Raw genomic sequence first — 20,159 nt, 5'->3', positions numbered from 1 at the left:
GGTTCCAAAAAGTACTAGTAAAAGATTCATATCATTAAGGCAACACTGTTAAATGTTCAAATCTCTTGTTGCATGTAAACGCCACGTTATGTTACTCTTGAACCGGTCCATTTGACGTACTTTTAACTCTAATGTTCTTTTTGTTGTTTCTCATTGCAAATATCGCATAATTTCACCGTCTAACATGCAACATATGATTAACAGTTTTAATTTTCTTTAAAAAATACATTCATTTATAACAAATGTTTGACACGTTATCCTTGCAGTCAACACTTCATTGTTTTTACCAAACAACTTAAACAGCTGCTTTGATTTTTATGACCATTCAAATCGAAGATTATTTTTGTTGTTGTATTTTCTTTGTTTCGTTTATATCCGAGAAGTTTTTCAACGTTCGAGAAAATACGACTGTTCGCTTGAAACTTACACAAAGTACTGAAGAGACTGCGAAGTTACGATGGGCACAAAAAGCTTTTGCGTACTTCGTTTTGTTTTCTTCTTATCTCCCATGGAGCTTTGCGGGTATTTAGGGGAGCTTTTTTGCGACTACCGCTAAAGGAAACAATAGGATGTCACTAAGTTTTTTTCTCATTTGAAATTAGTTAGTGAAGATGGGATTGATGAGGGGAATGAGCATATTTAAGGTCTTCAAATGCGTAAAAGTTTGGGGAGATGCATATTTAAGATTCGTTACCTAGTAAGGACATGGCACCAAAATTTTCAAGGAAGGCCAAAGAAACCATCCGAATACAAATTTTTCTTATGGTGACCTTTTTATGTCAATACAGAATATGCAGAGATGGATATGCTTATTTTATCAATTAATTTTAATTGAATTAAAAAAAAGGTTTTCACCTCTGTTTTTATACCCACTCCACAAGGTGGTAAGGTATTATGTATTTGTGCATTTGTTTGTAACAGGCAAAAGGAAACGAGATAGACCCATAGTTCCTTTTGATGATCTGCATAGAATCACATTCTGAGTCGATTTATGCATATCCATCTGTCTATGTATTTTTGTAAACAAAATACAGGTCGCATTTATGGTCCGATCCAGATGAAATTTTGCACAAGTCATTTGTTTGACCCAAGGACGAACGATATAGCTCGCATATATATTTTTGTCCGATTTGCCTTTTATTGTGCACCAAACGTTTAATATTAGACCAAATGAGATAAAATTTGTCACGTACAAAGAATTAACCATGAAAATAGGTATGTCAAATTTGATCGAAATCAGTTCAGATATAGCTATAGCTCCCATACATGTTATTTTTGTCCTCCGCAGACGTAATATGTACTCTATAACAAAGATTTTGGGAGAAATATGTCAAATACATATACAAATATGTCAAATATAAATACCTTTACCCGATTTTATTGAGATCGGTTCAATTTTGGATACAGCTCCCTTGCATATCTTCGTCCAATTTGCTTTTTATTATACACTAAACATGCAATCTTAACCCAAATGGGATGGAATTTGGCTCTTACGACCAAATTGAGTTTAGAAACAAGTATGTCAAATTGGATGAAAATCGGTTCAGATATAGCTATAGTTCGCATATATGTATATTGTTCATCCGATTTTTTTTTTTGTTGTCCTCCACGGCCATAATATCCCCTCCGTAACAACGATATTCCAGGAAAAATATATCAAATACAGCTTATAAAAACCTTTGTCCGATTTTATCGAGATCGGTTCAGATTTGGATATAGCTCCCAGATATATCTTCGTCCGATTTGCCTTCTATTGTGCACCAAACGAGTAATATTAGCCCAAATGGGATGGAATTTGGCACTGAGTTTAGAAACAAGTATGTCAAATTTAGTGAAAATCGGTTCAGATATAGCTATAGCTCCCATATATAATGTTCATCCATCCCATATATAGTGTTCAACCATCCCATACATAATTTTCAGTTGAACAACCTTTCTTATTGTGCCATGGTTGGTATGATTTAATTCCCAATAAAAACTTTTATTTATTATGTGAAGCTCTACTAAATATGCAAATGGTATTATAAAGTCGACCTCGACCGATTATTAGAATTTACTGGTTTTATATATATTTTTAAATGTTGAAAAAAATCAACAACCAAAGGAACTAATCTATTAAATATAGGGAACTACAAATCGACTTTTATACCATATCGCAGTAATCGATAAGTTCAACATCGACTTTAGGAACCCTACCCTTGTATTTCTGTTTGTTTGTTGTTGAGTGGGGAAGTGTCAAGTCAGTCGATCGCTGTTGTTTTTCGAATAGAAAATAAAACAAGTTTACACATAAATATAATTTATAGCCATTAAAAGTGTTATTTATTGCTATTAGATTTTCAAGTAAAAGTGAAAATGAAAAAATCCATTGAACTTGGCGGTTGTGCATCAACAAACAGACAACAATAAAGAGAATCGAAAGTGAAGTGAAAAATGTATACCAAGAACGACGAACAAGTGCAAATGTTGTGTTTGTTGTATACAAAAATCTAAACCTAAACCCGTTTGAAAGCCTACGTACGTTAAAATAGCTTGGCAGCTAATAAGCATAATTGTAATTTATTCTTTAAAAATAGCTAAGTGTATGGAATTATAAGAAGTTCTTCCACCCCATGACACACATGCGGAACAAAGGGCCAAACGCTTAGGAGGGAAGGAGATAAGATTTTCAAATCTCTTACAACAGACATCAACAACAGGCACAGCTGTGTTGGTGTGTGGCCCCCGTGCACATTTTGTTTGTGTCTTTTTTGCGGCCTGTCGTGTCTGGCCGTTGTCTGATTGCCTGCTTATTTGAATTACTTGCTGCAAGCAGTCAAGTCAGACGAAAAATACACGTTTACGGCGTCTGAAGTGGACAATAACAGCAACAAAGACAATAGCATAGCATTGCACTTTTTTCGTGACTACTTGTGTGGTGTTTGTTAAGCTTTTGCTGTTTTGTCTCGGTTATTTACTTCTGTATTCAAAAGTGTCTGTAGCCCAGTGCATATTTGCACTGCAACCACTGTATGATATCGTTGATATCAAGTGCGTTATTGACATCATTGGGAGTTATGAGTGGTCAACAAAATCAAAACGTAAATCAACAACAACAGCAGCCGGCAGGTGCCAATCAGCAACAAAACCAGCCCCAACAGAATGCTGGCGGTGCTGCGGCTGGGGGCGGCCAGTTAGCTGCAGCTGCTGGCAACAATCATCAGAACTCTGCTGCCGAGGGAAGCATGGAGAGAGGCAGGTCAGTATTTGAATTTATATACGTCTTATGATGACAAGAAATTAATTGGTGGCGAATATTTGTTTAGGCTTAACACCAGTATAAAATATAGGATTTCTGTGGAACCGGGAATGGTAATGACAGATATTGTAACATTTCGAGGAGGTTGGTCAGCTATAATCTGGTACTTATTTCATGATTCCCCATAATGGGCTTTATTTAACATTTTCGGGAATTCCAAAAATTGATAATGCTAATGTAACTCCCGAACATCTTTCATGGTATTAGAGGATAGGTAGCCATTTTAAGCACTTGACGATGCGATTTACCTTGACAGGGGTTCATTGATACACCGGCTTTGGCGGACAAAAGTAGGACAGTTGCATAGTAGGTGTTCAAAACTTCCTGAGTATCATTGAGTCTGCGACTTCCAAATTCAGTCGCTATAAACCAATTTTTGTATGCTTGCAATTTCGTGATGCGGAATACAGACAGCTGTAGATTCTTTTCAAGGGACATGTTTGCTGTGTTGAATATCCAAAAATTAATTGACTTTGTGACTTCTGGCTTAGATCCAGACATATGTTTCTTCTTTTTCATATTGGATTTTTTCACACCACTAAATTGAGGAGATACCAGTTCTTAGATAAGTTTAGATTGGAATTTGGACTGCGACTTCCAAATTTCATGATGCGGAATACAGACAGCTATAGGTGCTTTCGTGACTGTTTTCACTTAATTCATGTATTTTAATTGTCAGTAAGCAGTTTATGATATATTTTATATAAAAACATTTTTAAATCCACTGCAAATTGCGTTAATTTGGCAACCAGTGATTATCCATCGATATAAGTTATGTCGATGGTGGTCAGGGTATTATGTCTTTGTGCATTTGTTTGTAACAGGCAAAAGGAAACGAGAAAGACCCATAGTTCCTTTTGATGATCTGCTTTTAATCACATTCTGAGTCGATTTATGTTTGTCCATCAGTCCGTCTATCCATGTATTTTTATAAAAATGTAAAGATCGCATTTATTGCCTGATCCAGGTGAATTTTGCACAAGTCTTTTGTTTGACCCAAGGTCGAACCCTATTGAAATTGGAGAAAATCCGTAAAAATTTAGATTGAGCTTCCATGTATATATTTGCCTTTTATTGTTCACCAAAAGTGTAATATCAGCCCAAATACTATGGAATTATGCATTAATATTTTTGTCCTCCGCAGCCGTTATATGCACTCTGTAAAACAATATTTGAGGAAATATATCGAATACAGCACAGCAATGTCTTTCCCAAATTTTATCGAGATCGATTCAGATTTGGATATAGGTGCCATATACATCTTCGTCCGATTTGCCTTTATTGTGCCATATACATCTTCGTCCGATTTGCATTTATTGTGTACCAAACGTGTAATATTAACCCAAATGTGATGGATTTTGGCACTTACGACCAAAATGAGCCTAGATACATGTATGTCATATTTGGTGAAAATCGGTTCAGATATAGCTATAGCTCCCATATATATTGTAAATCCGATATTAGCCATTTGGTGCACAATTAACCCGAAATCGGTTTAAGATACATTATTCACTTTAAATGTTTTAAATTTGGTATTTGAAGTTCGTAATGGATACTACAGCCTATGACAGGAAATTATCTCTGCAGGTCCACGTCTTCATATAGCCCCCATATAACGGTATCTCCCGATATTCGGCATTTTGATGATTTTAGTGACAATATTCGCCGGAATTGTTTTAAATTTGGTATTTGAAGTTCGTAAGGGATACTATAGCCTATGACAGAAAATTGTCTGTGCAGGTCCACGTTTTGGTATAGCCCCCATATAATGATACCTCCCTATATTCGGTATTTTGATGATTTTAGCTACATTATTCACCGATTTTTTTTTTTTTCAAGTTTCGCATTTGAATATTGTAATGGCTTATTACGAAAGTTGCCTATGCAGATCCACGTCGTCGTACAGAAACTAATATGACGGCTACATTCGCTATTTTTAAGATTTTAACAGTATTTTTAACGAATTTTTTTTTCAAAATTGCCAAATTCGCACCAAATGTTGCAGGGTGCTCAAAGTTCGGTCCGGCCGAACTTACAGCTTTTTTTCTTGTTCTTTTTATATGCAGTAGGAGTTCGTTTCGTTACATGACTGTGGTTTCCCCTATAGATTTTTTTCGAAACCATATAGGGTATTAATTCAAGCAATTGTTAATTTCTTTTATGTCATCATTCGCCATTGCACATTGCAAAATAATACATAAATTAATTAGTTATGAGTACGTAAACTCATATAGCAATAATAATAATATTTTTCTTGTCTTTATATCTTTGCAGCTGTTTATTACGTTATGCGAGCCAAAATTCATTGGATGAAAGTTCTCAGAAGCACATACAAAGGCCCAACAGTAAAGATCGTTGTGTGGGCCAATATCACAATGAACTACATACTACACGTTCCTTCGAAGCCATGAACGAGATGCGCAAGTAAGCTACATTTAAAAATATGCCATTTCAAATTGACAGATAGATAATTTATTTTAAGAACCAATGAATGTAGTGCATTCTTTTATTCTGATTTTTTGTTCAACAAAAAAATAATTCGAACATCTACGCACATTGTACAGAATGACGAGGGGTTTGTTTATTGATGTGTGTTGTTGGCCGGCAGACCCATCAGTGTACACAGCAGTGCAAACTTGTTTGATACTTTTCATCGTTGTACACAAAATTATTCTTATGCATTTTTTCTATAAATATTAATTTTTTCGTATTTAAATATTTGTAAGGTCCCCTTGTTCTGCATGGGTCTTTTTTCTTTTGTTATGCAAATATTTTGTTGTTGTTTTTTATATTTATTGCTAATTCTTGTTTTGTTTTCTTTTTTTGTTTATCACAAACACAAACAAACAAATGTTGTTATGATTTGTTAAAAATCATCATGAATATTTATTTAACCCTGAACTTGGTAGCTTGTTGATGGCAGTCAGCGCCGTTAGCTGTCATATATCAATGACAATGTCTTTCGTTTTTGTTTCGGAAAAGATTTTAATCTCTTGTGGAATATTTCTAATATATTCTTGTAATTTGTTCAGCCTAAGTAATTATGGAAAAATTTCATGTTTTAATTTATATATATACAGGCTATTTATTTTTTCCAAGTCATCAATGCTGTTTTTTTTTTTTTTTTTTTTTTGTACAAATTATTAAACGTTTAAAGTAAATTCCTTCACCTTAGCAAATTAATAATCTACAATAAAACATTCGTATATATACAAAGAACAAATACGTAGGTATTTGTTCGCTTTTATTTCAATATTTATTTTCTACTTTAAGCAAAAAAGCAAATAGAGAAATAAACTCATGGGCATTGTTTATTCAAAAGCTGTAAATAAGAAGCTTAAAGCAGATTTTTTTCGAAAAACTTTGTCTTTTGTTTTAAGTTATTGATAATAATTATATTAATTATCATGTACTAAGATTTGTCACATACCCAACTGATAAAATAACTAAAGATTGTTAACCCGTTATCGCGTGGATAACAAAGTTACACACACTTTAAATAGCTGTTGTGGAAGTACTGTTTGTTGTATTCTTCATAACAGAATATTCGGTTTGCAAAATATCCAAGATAAGCTGAAATAAATAAGTTTTTCGTTGATGGTTTGATTCTAGTGGGAAGATCTTAAAGAAATATGTTAAGCTAGAGGAGAGGTAAAGTGAGTTTTTTTGTAATATTTCTACTACTGCTACATAGTGAGCTGACGTTTGTTTTGGTTTAAGGAATGAAAAGATTTATAGGGAGAAGTGTAGTTAGGAGGATGGCATGCCTAGCCATGGTTTGGCTTGGGCAAATTTGTAAATGATGATGGGATCTATATCTGAGAAGAACATTAGAGTTTCTATCTCCACTTCCAAAATAGCCTATGTGTCTTCTCGGACATGTGCCAAGCAGATGTTGAACCGCCTCTATCCCTTCTTCATATCTGATACTGCAGTGACCAGTCAGTATGCCCACCATTACTCTTAAATCAAACGACCTACTAAGTGATAGTAGGTAGCTTGTTATACCCTACACCACATAGAGGTAAGGGTATTATATCTTTGTGCATTTGTTTGTAACATGGAGAAGGAAGCGAAATAGACCCTTAGATACTTTTGAGGATTTTCATAGAATCACTTGCTGAGTCGATTTATGCATGTCAGTCAGTCCATCCATGTATTTTTGTGAACAAATGCGGTTCGCATATATTATCCGATTGAGATGAAATTTTCCAAACAATTTTTGTTTGACCCAATGACGAACCTTATTGAAATTGGTGAGAATCGATTCAAATCTACATATAGCTTCCATATACATCTTCAACCCTTTTCGGATTAATTGTGCACCAAATGGCCAATATCAGTCCAAATGACCTGAGTTTTTGCACAGCCGACATCAAATTTTATGAAAGAAAACTCCCATGTATATGTTTCAGTCGGGGTTTTAAGTCCCTCTCATGTGCACTCCAGAATAATGATATTTGGTACCATAAATCAGATACAGCTCAGAAGTAAGTGCCTAAAATGTTGTCAAGATCGGTTCAGATTTGGATATAGCTTCCATATGTACATTTATTCGATATCAAGTTTATAGTATAGTAATATCCGTCCAATAGAAATGTCAAATTTTATCGAGATCGGATCAGATTTGGATATAGCTCCCATATGTATCTTAATCCGATATCAGGTTTATTGTGCATCAAATCGCTAATATCAGCTCAAGTGATCCGATTCTTGGTAATTCCGACCGAATTCATCCTCGAAATAAGTACTTCAAGTTTGCTGAAAATCAGTTCAGATATAGGCATTGCTTCCATATATATGTTTGTCCGATTTGATGTTTAATTCGCTCACATTCGTAATATGCCCTCCAAAACAATAATATTTGGTACCATAAATCAGATACAGCTCCGAAATAAGTGGCTAAAATTTTGTCAAGATCGGCTCAGATTTGGATATAGCTCCCATATGTATCTTTATCCGATATCAGGTACCTAAAATGTTGTCAAGATCGGTTCAGATTTTTATATATCGAATTTTGACCTTTCCTTACTGGTTTTTCTACTCGAGATATAGTCACTGGCCCTGATATTACATTTTTATCGCATTTTTAAATACAAGAGTCTCCATCTGAAAAAACACTACAATTGACATTAGGTCTATATGAGGAATTAATGATTGGATTTGGCCTGAGTACGCCGATACCGATGCCTTCAACATCTTGGAACCTTCTGTGAATATGGCCAGACCATCCAGAGGAAGTTCACCATCTGCCTAGCGGCCCTTTTAGGTACGGTGCATCAATGTAACTAAAACCGGAAAAGGTTAACATATCAATAATTTCATCACCTTTCGACTTGTAGGTATGTCTAGGATTCGTGCGATACCAATACCCAAAAAGTGTCATCCTACCGCTTAACGTATTCTTAGAGCACTTCTAAAAACTGAAACTAGCATGACGTTCAATGCAGATTTAGGAACACTCTTGAGAGTTGTTGTTAATTTGCAAAGAGGGACTCAATCGAATGCCACCACAACTGGCAAGACCACTGTGGCATACATCCAATGTAAGAATTGTTTTCTAAGCCCACAGCCTTTGTCTATAGGATTCCCGCATATAGTTGTTACGGTGATTTTCTACATTTTGACTGAGGAAAGGGCCCGTTACGAAATTCTTGATTTTTTCCTTTTTGATTTTTTGTTTTTTTTTTCCTTATCTAATGTGTAGCCCGGCATTGTTTCTTATAAACACACAATTTTAAAAATATTTTCACATAAATGTCTTAAAAAAACTTAAAATTCTTCCATTATCATAGCCACCAATATATTATATATCCTTCCATTCTACTTCAGGCAAAATCTCCTCTGCGATGTTACCCTCATTGCTGAAGATATTGAAATACCTGCACATAAAATGGTTTTGGCATCATGCAGTCCATATTTCTATGCAATGTTTACGGGCTTCGAGGAATCACGACAAGGACGCATTACTCTACAGGGTGTTGATCATCATGCTCTTGAATTGCTCATCGAATATGTTTACACATCGACGGTGGAGGTCAATGAGGATAATGTACAAGTTTTACTTACGGCTGCCAATCTACTGCAATTAACGGATGTCCGAGATGCCTGTTGTGACTATTTGCAAACCCAATTGGATGCCAGCAATTGTTTGGGTATACGTGATTTTGCCGATATGCATGGATGTGTGGATCTAGTGAATTATGCCGAACAGTATATTGAACAGCATTTTAAGTAAGTATAACGGGAGATGTGCTTATTTGCTTCTTTTATTTGATATCAAAATCATCTTTTTCAGTGAAGTAATCCAATTCGATGAATTTCTAAACTTAACTTCAGAACAAGTTATTTTGCTCATACGCAACGATCGCATTTCCGTAGCCAGTGAAGAGAAGGTTTACGAGTGTGTCATAAATTGGATACGTTATGACCCAACATTACGAGAACAATACACTGCCGATTTAATGGAACACGTTCGTTTGCCCCTCTTGTCCAAGGAATATATAACACAAAATGTTGACAAAGAACCCTTGCTGGAGGGAAATATTGTCTGTAAGAATCTGATCATTGAAGCTCTGACTTATCACTTGTTGCCAAATGAGATAAAAACCCAACGTACAATGCCAAGAAAACCGGTAGGATTTCCAAAAATTCTCTTGGTCATTGGTGGTCAGGCACCAAAAGCCATACGTTCTGTAGAATGTTATGACCTGAGAGAAGAAAAATGGTATCAAGCTGCTGAAATGCCAAATCGTAGATGTCGGTAAGTAAACTATTTACAAAAATAAAAGTATCGTAAATATTCAAAAATGTTATTTTTTCTTCCAGTGCTGGTCTGGCTGTATTGGGCGATAAGGTATATGCCGTAGGCGGCTTCAATGGCTCGCTACGTGTACGAACTGTCGATGTTTATGATCCAACCACCGATCAATGGTCCAATAGTAGCAGCATGGAGGCCAGACGTTCCACTCTTGGTGTTGCTGTTCTAAATGGTTGCATTTATGCTGTGGGTGGTTTTGATGGCACCACCGGTCTGTGCAGTGCAGAAGTTTACGACCCCAAAACGGAGGTGTGGCGTTTCATTGCCTCGATGTCAACTAGACGTAGTTCCGTAGGAGTGGGCGTAGTAAATGGCCTACTGTATGCCGTTGGCGGTTATGATGGTTTCACCCGACAATGCCTATCATCAGTTGAACGTTATAATCCTGAAAATGACACCTGGTATCCTGTTGCCGATATGTCTGCCAGACGTAGTGGTGCCGGTGTTGGTGTCCTCAAGAATATTTTATATGCAGTCGGTGGTCATGATGGTCCAATGGTTAGGAAATCTGTTGAGGCATATGATCCGGAAACAAATCAATGGCATTCCGTTGCTGACATGTCATTTTGTCGCCGCAATGCTGGTGTTGTGGCCCATGATGGCCTCCTCTATGTTGTTGGTGGTGATGATGGGGATTCGAATCTGTCATCGGTTGAGGTTTATAGTCCAGAAACTGATACTTGGAGGATCTTGCCTGCTGCCATGACCATTGGACGCAGTTATGCTGGTGTGTGTATGATAGATAAACCCATGTGAATAGAAGAGCAGGGTGCATTGGTGAGGTGAGTAATATAAAAATGGGGAAATTATTAAAACTTGTTTCTAAATTGATGTCCAATTCCTCCTCTCTGTTTTTAGACAAGCGACTGTAATTGCCATTAATGGACTCGTGGATGATGAGAATAGTCAAGCTGAAGGTACGATCGAGGGTGCAGTGGGTGTTGTACGCCCTGACCAGCAACAACAACAACAGCAACAAGCTAACAATCCTAATCAGCAACAACAACAACAACAAAATGTACATCCTCATTATGAAAACATCTACGAATCCATTGAACACTATAACGCAGCCGCTCGTGGTCTTGGTGCAGAAGCCCTTATTGCACCAATTAATCCAAACAACAACGCCAATGCCCCTGCTGAAGAGTTAATAGTGCCCCCACCAACGCCACAGCAACCCCATCCTCCGGCCACAACCCAAGCTTCCGCCACTGGAAACCCTGACAACAATAATACTCAAAGCAAATCACGCCTGACAACGAGTAACATTAACTACCGTAACGATTTATATGACCGTGCCAATGGCATAAATGGATCGGCAACGACAAATGGAATAGGAGTAGGAGCTGGATCGACAAATTATGACATACCAAGATCTGTGAGATCTGGTCTAGGATTTAGACGCAACTTTCAATTAGATTTACATGCAGGTTTGTTTTACGAAAATGTGTGATGAAAAATTCCATTTTGATAACTTTTGTTATTTCCCTACAGCAAATCCCCGTTTTAATGCTTTTCGTTGCAATGGTGCCACTTGTAGTCACTACAATGCCAGTAACACTACATCGTCTTCATCATCATGCCATCGTCAAAGAAGTTTCGATGATACCGAATCACAAAACTATTACAATCTCAATTATCAGCCGTCGGTACGTTATGAAAATATTTACGAGCAGATACACGATGAACCCATATATCGTAATACAAATAACCCTGGCGGCGGTGGAGCATCGGCTGCCCGAGTTTATGGTCGTCTGAATGTCATTGGACATGGCATAGGACGTATAGAACGTCATCTCAGCTCTTCTTGCGGCAACATTGACCATTATAATCTGGGAGGGCATTATGCCGTTTTGGGTCATTCACATTTTGGTACTGTTGGCCACATTCGCTTAAATACCGGATCAACAACAACGACTAATAGTTCTAGTATTACATCGACAGCTAGCTGTAATGGCAATAGTTGTGGTACCACTGCATCATCATCGGCTGCTGCAGCTGCCCAGAGGGATGCTAATAATGTGAAGAACAGTGCTTCATCGTTTTTCAGCTGCTTGCATGGCGGTGAGAATACCCAAAGCATGAGTAACATCTATAAAGCTTCTGGTAATCCCAGTAACTCGGGAGTGGCCGCTAATTCTGTAGCTGGAGGAAGTAATGCGAATGCAAATTTGCTAACGGGAAATTCTGGAATGTGTGCAAGTGGTAAGTGTAGGAATTTGGGGAGTACGTTCTTATCAAAGAAAAATCATTGATTTCTCAAGTTTTAGATAGCAGATTGGAAGATTAGTTTTATTGAAGTGAATGGCAATCAATTAAAAATTTTAGCTCCATTTGGAACCTTTAAAATATTCATTGTTACACATAAGTCGATAGCTGCTTGATTCGGGCATATTTTGGTCTATTGTATTCATGTTAGGAAGAATAAAGTAGTGGTGGACAGAAACGGAAGACATAGAATAGAAAAAGTAGCAACAGATGGTAGAGATGTATTGATAGTATAGTAGTTTACCTAGCCAGGAGATGCTTTGAGCAAACTTAAAGATGATAATGGAATCTACGTGTAAGAAAAACGTTAGAGGCTTTAACTTCCACCTATCAAATACCGTAAGTCTCCTGTTTGATATCATGGGACATCTGTGTAGTAGGCGTTCAATCATCTCTCTGCCTCTTCTTCACCGTCACATAGTCTAGAGAAGTTAGGACCACTGTTATCCCATTTTGGGGTCAGATATCTGATACTGCAGTGGATAATCAATATGCCTACCGCGATTCTTAGATCAGACCCCCAACTGGATAAAAGGGAGCAGGTTAGAAGCGTTAAAGGTTCTATCTCCAACCTACCAAATAGCCTATGTGTCCTGTTTGATAATAGGCGTCCAATCATTTCTACCTCTTTCTGTCCGATACTGGAGTATGGTTCTATCTAACCTTCTTTTCTGCAGCCGAAGCATTTGAGACGAACTGTTGCATCGTCACCTTGGGTTTCTGCGAATCCTCTTCAAAGCCACTGGCTGAGAGGGGGAATTGGTCGCCTTTGTAGCTGCTCCCTTCGGCGAGATTGTCAACTCGGCAGACAAGGTACTCGTACGTCCGCTCGCTTTAGCCTTCTTTGCAGTTGACTCTGTCCTGTCGTCCTGTTGTTTCACCACCTTTTCAACGGCTGAGCCGGTTTTGAGGGTTTAGTAGGCTTCAATTTCTCCTTTTTTCCGCAGCCTTTTTACTGGATTCTGGATTCTTCAGTAATGATGTCAGAGCTTCTATGTCATAGTTACCACAAAGTCTATATAATAAATTCTAGTTCTAGTGATTCATTATCCGCATTAATAAATTAAATTACATCAATCAAATAAACATTTAAAACATCTCCTCCTCTACATAACAGCCAGTGCCAGCAGTTCGAAAGATCGTGAAAGCCGAGCCGCATCTGCCGGTCCACTAATTAATCCAAATGCCAACAATAACAGTAACGATGCAACAAGCTCCTCATCAACCTTGACATTACGCGCCACCGGAGCAATACCAAAAATAAAAAATCTCAACAGTTCAAATACAGGAGGTAGAAGCTCCAATAGCGGTGAAAAGAATTCCAATGCAACAACTGCAACAGAAAAAACTGTGTCTTCCCTGAAAAATGCTCTAACGAAAAAATCGTCTTCATCATCAAATTCTGCACAAAAAACTTCCGCACAACAATCGTCCTCGCTCTCGACAACGACGAACTCGACATCATCTACCAATCCTACGATGACGGAGCAAAATGGCTCATTAAATCGTATTTCAAAATCCAGCTTACAATGGCTTTTGGTCAACAAATGGTTACCGCTGTGGATGGGTCAAGGAGCGGCCGATTGTAAGGTGATTGATTTTAATTTTATGTTCTCCCGAGACTGTGTCGATTGTGATGCAGCCTCGGCTGCTGCGCAAATGTCTGCCTATGGAACACCACGTTTATCGGGATTGCCACAGGATATTGTACGTTTCAATGCCAGGGCAGAAATGCACTCTTCTTCAACGGCCGGCATGAATGCCCCCTATAGGAGACTTCAAGATGGTCGCCCTCTGCACAGTACTTTAAATCGTCTACGAGAAGCTGATAATTATGGTACAAATGCCACCGCAAGGCGTTATGAAGATCCCTCCTATGAAAATGTCCATGTTCAATGGCAAAATGGTTTTGAATTTGGCCGATCTAGAGACTATGATCATTCATTGGCCGCACAACCATATCAGTCACCAGTTACAAATCGTGCCCCTCTGCAAAGGGCCAGATCCGAAAGTCCCACATTAAGCGGTCAACGTAATAATACTCAAACACGTCGTTTACGATCTAATACAGCCACACATAAAACCGCCAGCAGAGAAAAATTCAAGGATCCATTTCGCAACTATGAACTGAATTCGGAAAATAATACATTTAAACCCAAATTGGCCAAAGCTGAAACACTTGATGTAGTTGGTGCTGCCGGCGATAATCAACCAAGCACCTCAACTTCAGCCATAAAGCCAAGTCCAGCAACAGTTAGTTCAAACGCACAACAGCTGCCACCACCACCGACAGATGGCACAGCCTCAATTGCACCCGTCTCAGCAGCCATTGAAGATATGGAAGGGGCAGTTGGGGGCATTGAATGTCCAAATCTTCCCAATATTGAAGTCAACAACGTTATTGAGATTGCCGCTGCTGTTGGTACAAGTGATAACGACAATATGCCATTATCAATGGCCAACAATAAAATAAACTCGCCAAATACTGCAACAAATAGTGAACAAAAGGATTAGATATTTTTCGTATTAGAATTTATTTCTTCTTCTTCATATTGTGATAGTGATTAAATCCGTATAGCTGCCACTGCAATAATTGGGTGTTTTGTTTAACAAAAATCAATGTCCAATGGTGTTTTTTTGAATTAATGATTTAGAGAATGTGAATTGCAAAAAGGAATGTTCGAAACAAATTTTAGGAAATATTTTGGATAGATTAAATATTAATTTAATTTGGACTTTCCACCAAATCGGTTAGAGGCATCAAACAGAATATTCAAATTTAATAAAACTGAGCTGTGCCTTATTCCAGCGCATTATTCCAGCTCAATATAAATATATTGAATCCCTTGTTAATGGGTAATAATTCCAAATACTTTGGGGGTATCCACTATTGCGCGCTATACCTTAAATGAATTGGGAGGTATACCAAAACTAAAACCTCAAATTACAGGCATATTTATTGGAAACTGTAGCAGGGAGACTGCAAGACAAACGACAGTTTTTGGAAGGAGGATATCAATCAGCCGATAATTTATAATTCCAAAACTGGACTAAATCAATTGAAAATTTTTTAAAACCTCTTTTTTTTAGATCACGAGATTTGACCTATTTTCAATAATCAAATTTCGATCTCTGGTTCTATATGGGTTACAAATTTTTTGCAATAATTCATAACCCAAAACTGCATCAGACATATTTATTGGAAAAATTCTTAACCCATGCCGGGCAATCGCTTTTGTTTTGCAGCAGAAAATCTAAATTGTCAAATCTAAGCTAAATAAATTGGAACATTTTTTTAAAAAATCTCGAGATTTGAACAGCTTTCGACTTTTTTTTTTCGAAATTTCGACTCTATAATGCCAAATCTAAATAAATTGGAACATCGAGAATCGGAATCTCGTGATTTGAACAGTTTTTAACAATCAATATTCGACTTTCTATTTCGAGAAGTGTATAAGGAGTCTATGAGGTGAAATATGGAAAATATAAAGGCAATTTAAGTCCCCGTATTATACCTTCATTGCTGCAGTTCTAGGGTCTGTTTCTCCATGACGATATAAAAATGAACTCGATTAAAAAACACTAATTCTAGGACTATTTTTATACAGGCTATATATGGTTTATATTATCTGATAAGACAAAAACGTGCCACATCGGATCCTGGGACCAAATCCGTTTCAGGCATTTGAAGTCGATCTAGGTGTGTCCGTCCGTCTGTCTGGCTGGATGATGCGTTCAATAACTCCCGAAAGAAGTATCCGATTTGGTCCAAAATTATTACATTGTAATATTCTTATCGAACTTAGATCGAGTTCAGAGATGGAAAATATCGGTCCTTCACTCCTTCTGGTAGCTCCCCCACAAAAGGCGAAAAATCATCCAATTTTGTGCAATCTTTGCAATTCCTAATATTTTTATCAGTTCCAGGTTAGGTGTGAAAATAGACAATATCGGTCCACTGCACCTCTCCCATAACTCATAAAACGTTAAATAAGAGACCGATTTTTCGAACGTATGAAAAAAACACACTTGGAATAATTTTAAATTTCGTCATTTCACAAAGTAATTCTAAATCTCACATCTCATTTTTGTTTTTTAAATTTTTGCCAAAATTAATCTGAAAAAAAAAAAAAAACATTTTTGGACTTGAAACAATGGTTATCATGTGGCACAAAACCAAACATAAATATTATTTTATTTTTTTTAAATCGAGTAATGTAATTTCCTAAATTAGCTACAACAACTCCCAGTACTTTCGCAAAAGCACAATTTTATTTTGAATAAAACAAATTCTATTGTATTAATAAAGAAAAAACAACTGACCAAATTTATGGATTATTTTTTTCCTTTAAACATTGTAATAATTTACACAACGACTAACCAGATCCTAAAAAAACACGAGAAACAAGGATAATAACACAAAGCTCACTTATTACATGTTAAATTGTATCGAAGTCTTCTCGAAGCAAAATTGAAATGTCTCTCAAAATGAACTACAAAGGAACACACCTTGGACTAGATTTTTATCCTGGTAATGTAAAAATAATAAAAATATAACAAACCTTACTGAAAATGTATCAAGAAAAACGATTAAAATAAAAGTATTTTAAAGACATTTAAATAAGATTGGACATCTCTCCCCTCTTAACGAAAAAAAAAACGAAACGAAATTTTATAAAATGTACATTTAATTTGTTTCTAATACAAAAAAGCTGAATTTATTTCCTATATATATTTATTTCCTATATATATTTACTATATATTTAACCAACAACAATTATGTATTGTGTACTGTACTTTTTTCGAATAGATTTACAATTATCGCCGTATTTCGTTTTTTACAAATATTTACCAAACGTTTTATATGTTCATTCAACCAACCAACACACACATATGAATTTGTTTTGTTTAGTACTCTTTGTTTCTAAGTGTTAAGTCAAAAATTCAAAATCATGTAGACTTTTTTTAAAAAACATACCATTATCGAGATCTAGAAAGTATTTATCATTAGCTAATTATTGCCAAGTTATTTGCAGATTTCTATATACTTTTCATTCTTTACTTTTTGTATGTACTATCATTTTCAAAAAAAGACATTTTTTTCTCTCATTGTCATTTTGTAACATATATATTTTGTTAATATCACAAACGTATCTAAGTGAAGAGCGTGCTCTTCGAATATAATTGGTAAAATTACACATATTCATTAGATGAAAAAAAGTATTTAATCGAATAAAAAATATATATCACATAGAATATACTGTGTTTGATTCATGGTACAATGAAGAGAAGGTAGGTCAACTTTGAAAAAATTGCAAGTATAGAGGTCTACCTGTTTGGCTTGTAATGTCAGAAATAGTATCAAAACAATAACAAAATCAAACAACTTGTTGCATTTATTTTGAATAAATAATTGAAAACCGCGAAAACTGAATGAAAGGTCAACACTTCTTTTCAAAACCAGGTTCTATATATCTCTAAACGATTATTTCGCTACAAAAACTCTAGATTTTGTCGATGCATACGTTGAAATAAACATTTTGAAAACACCCGAATTTGAATGTTTTCTGAACAATTTATTTGTTATTGAAAAGAAAACACATACATAAACAAATAAAGATGACATATTAAGCCAAGAAAATAAAAAAATTGAAATCATATGGTATCATATCATATCATTGTACCATGGTTTGATTTCTAATTCCCCATTGGTCTTTAAATAAAGTAGTAGGCGATCTCCAATTTTTTTCACAATTTCGGTAAGTGTTCACAAAAAATGTCAAGGGAAGGGAAATACCAACAGCATTAAAACGCAAAATTCTAAATGTTTGTTAAGTCGGACGAAAAATATCCTTATTACCCCATGAAACAAAAAAATAGTAAAGGATGAAAGTAGTATTAATAATGGAAGACACATATATCAGTGTTTTTATGGGTTACATCACAAATAACCTTTTTACGGAGACAAGATCTATCCCCTTCCACATTTTTCTCTCCGCCATGAAGTAAATAAACCCTTTAAAAATAAAAGTATGGGGATTTAATAATCGATCGAGTTCGAGATTAGAATAAAAGTCTTCAAAATAACAAAGTACCGTAAGGTACCGTAATATGGGGGCTGAACCAAAACGAGAAACTACATTGGAAACTTCCTTCTAAGAAGTTTTTAACTATTCCGAGATTCAAATATCGAATTTCAAACAATTTTGTGGAAAAATATGCCCACAATTTGATATTCGGTACTAAATTTTGTATTGGGTAAAGAGTAGAGCAGAAATTCTGAAATTTGATAGTGAGGTCACTGTTGATTTCTAGGCTTTACATGTGGAGACTTTTCTTCGGTAAAACTCAACGTATGAAAATTTAACACCAAGTGAGAAGTTTTATTTTAAAGTAAAGAAAAGTCAAAAATCGGGTGGGTCAACTATATGATAACCCATGCCAATATGCATATTTAGTAGGGCTCCCTCGATTTGAAGCATTTTTTATGTTTTTGTCATATTTTCTATTTAAAACCTGAAATCAAAACGTTTACACGTCTTATTTTTGTTACATAAAATATAAAGCAAGAAATTGTGGAAAGTCTTACGAATGACTTAAAAATATTCTCCTATTACATCTAATGGAATTCAATGAAATGTTTAAGCTCCATTTTGGTAACATGACTTATCTGCTACGATATTCAGAATACATAAGTCCTTCGGGTTTTAGGATTTCCTCAGCCGTATATTACCAATTTGGAAAAATTTGTCGTAGCTGCAGATTCTTTACCCCCAAGATTCTTAAAATTAAGGTTATTTGGGGAAATATTTAAAAATGTGTATTGCTCTTACCTGTACCTTCCATATATTCCATATACCAATCGCCATTCTACACTTTTATTGCTACTGCTTTTATGGGTCTACTTTTGACCATAGCAAATACTATTGTGCTTCATCCGCTTAAAGATTATATTTTAATTTTATGGTAAATTTGAAAAATTAATAAAACGCTTTTCTGAACCTTATTTTTTATCTACACCAATTCACAGAGAACTGATAACATATATGTTAGTTTTTTTGGTTTTATGTCACTTAAAGGGAAGTACACATTACCAGTTTCGTCATTGGTGTTTTCCTAAGAAGAACCATTCTTGTTCTATTAACATACGAAATTAAGTGTATTTTATAAAATTTTGCAATTAGCATTTCTTTTCTTTATGAACGATATTTGGGGCCCAAGAAGGAGTGTAATCATATGTAAGCCACACATGATACAACTGGTTGTACAACTTGGAGAAGTTGTGCTTCGGTTGTACAAAAATTCATTTTTTTTTTATATTTAGCATGTTGTACCAACCGATTGTAACGTTTGTGGGCCTGACGCATAAAATTTCATTTTGTGTTTATTTTTGAAGAGGCAACACCATTGTTTTGCACATCAAAACAATACGAAATCCAATCAAATATGTGATTTTAATGTATCTATAAAATGGAATTTTAATTTATAAAATGGAATTTCAAGCATTAATAATAAATAAAAGCTGTAAAGTCAATTATACATGCATGTTTTTCGGTGTCATTTTAACTCAAATAAACTCTACAAAAAGTGAAATTGTACAAAGAGCATATTTTAATTCAGTCTGTTTTGATATCGAACTATTCGTGGTCGGTGTTTACTATTTTTCGATGTCCTGGAACATCACGCTTATTTTACAAACGCACATCCAACATGAATGATAATATAGCCGCTGTAAATAATCCGACAAATTTGAATCAAACGATTTTGATGAAA

The 20,159-nt window shown here is 35.7% G+C and overlaps 1 protein-coding gene across 4 annotated transcripts; it reads left to right on the top strand.

Annotated features, from left to right (window-relative positions):
* Window positions 1-2,207: 2,207 nt before the first annotated feature.
* On the top strand, window positions 2,208-17,642 carry LOC101895783 (ring canal kelch protein). Of its 4 annotated transcripts, none has more exons than XM_059124516.1 (9): window positions 2,208-2,517; window positions 2,973-3,238; window positions 5,573-5,722; window positions 9,131-9,532; window positions 9,597-10,061; window positions 10,127-10,900; window positions 10,977-11,548; window positions 11,613-12,323; window positions 13,504-17,642. In XM_059124516.1, the coding sequence occupies exons 2-9, from the start codon at window positions 3,012-3,014 to the stop codon at window positions 14,898-14,900; spliced, it is 4,698 nt and encodes a 1,565-aa protein (XP_058980499.1). In that variant the 5' UTR covers window positions 2,208-2,517; window positions 2,973-3,011; the 3' UTR covers window positions 14,901-17,642. The 4 variants fall into 4 exon arrangements, with proteins under 4 accessions (XP_058980499.1, XP_019892910.1, XP_019892911.1 ...); XM_020037351.2 differs by having other exon boundaries at window positions 2,577-3,238; XM_059124517.1 differs by having other exon boundaries at window positions 2,210-2,343.
* Window positions 17,643-20,159: the final 2,517 nt, after the last annotated feature.

Source organism: Musca domestica, unplaced genomic scaffold (genome assembly GCF_030504385.1).
Source record: "Musca domestica strain aabys unplaced genomic scaffold, Musca_domestica.polishedcontigs.V.1.1 3, whole genome shotgun sequence".
Taxonomy (NCBI): domain Eukaryota; kingdom Metazoa; phylum Arthropoda; class Insecta; order Diptera; family Muscidae; genus Musca; species Musca domestica.
The sequence above is the reverse complement of the archived record's forward strand: the minus strand, read 5'-3'. Positions and strand labels throughout refer to the sequence as shown.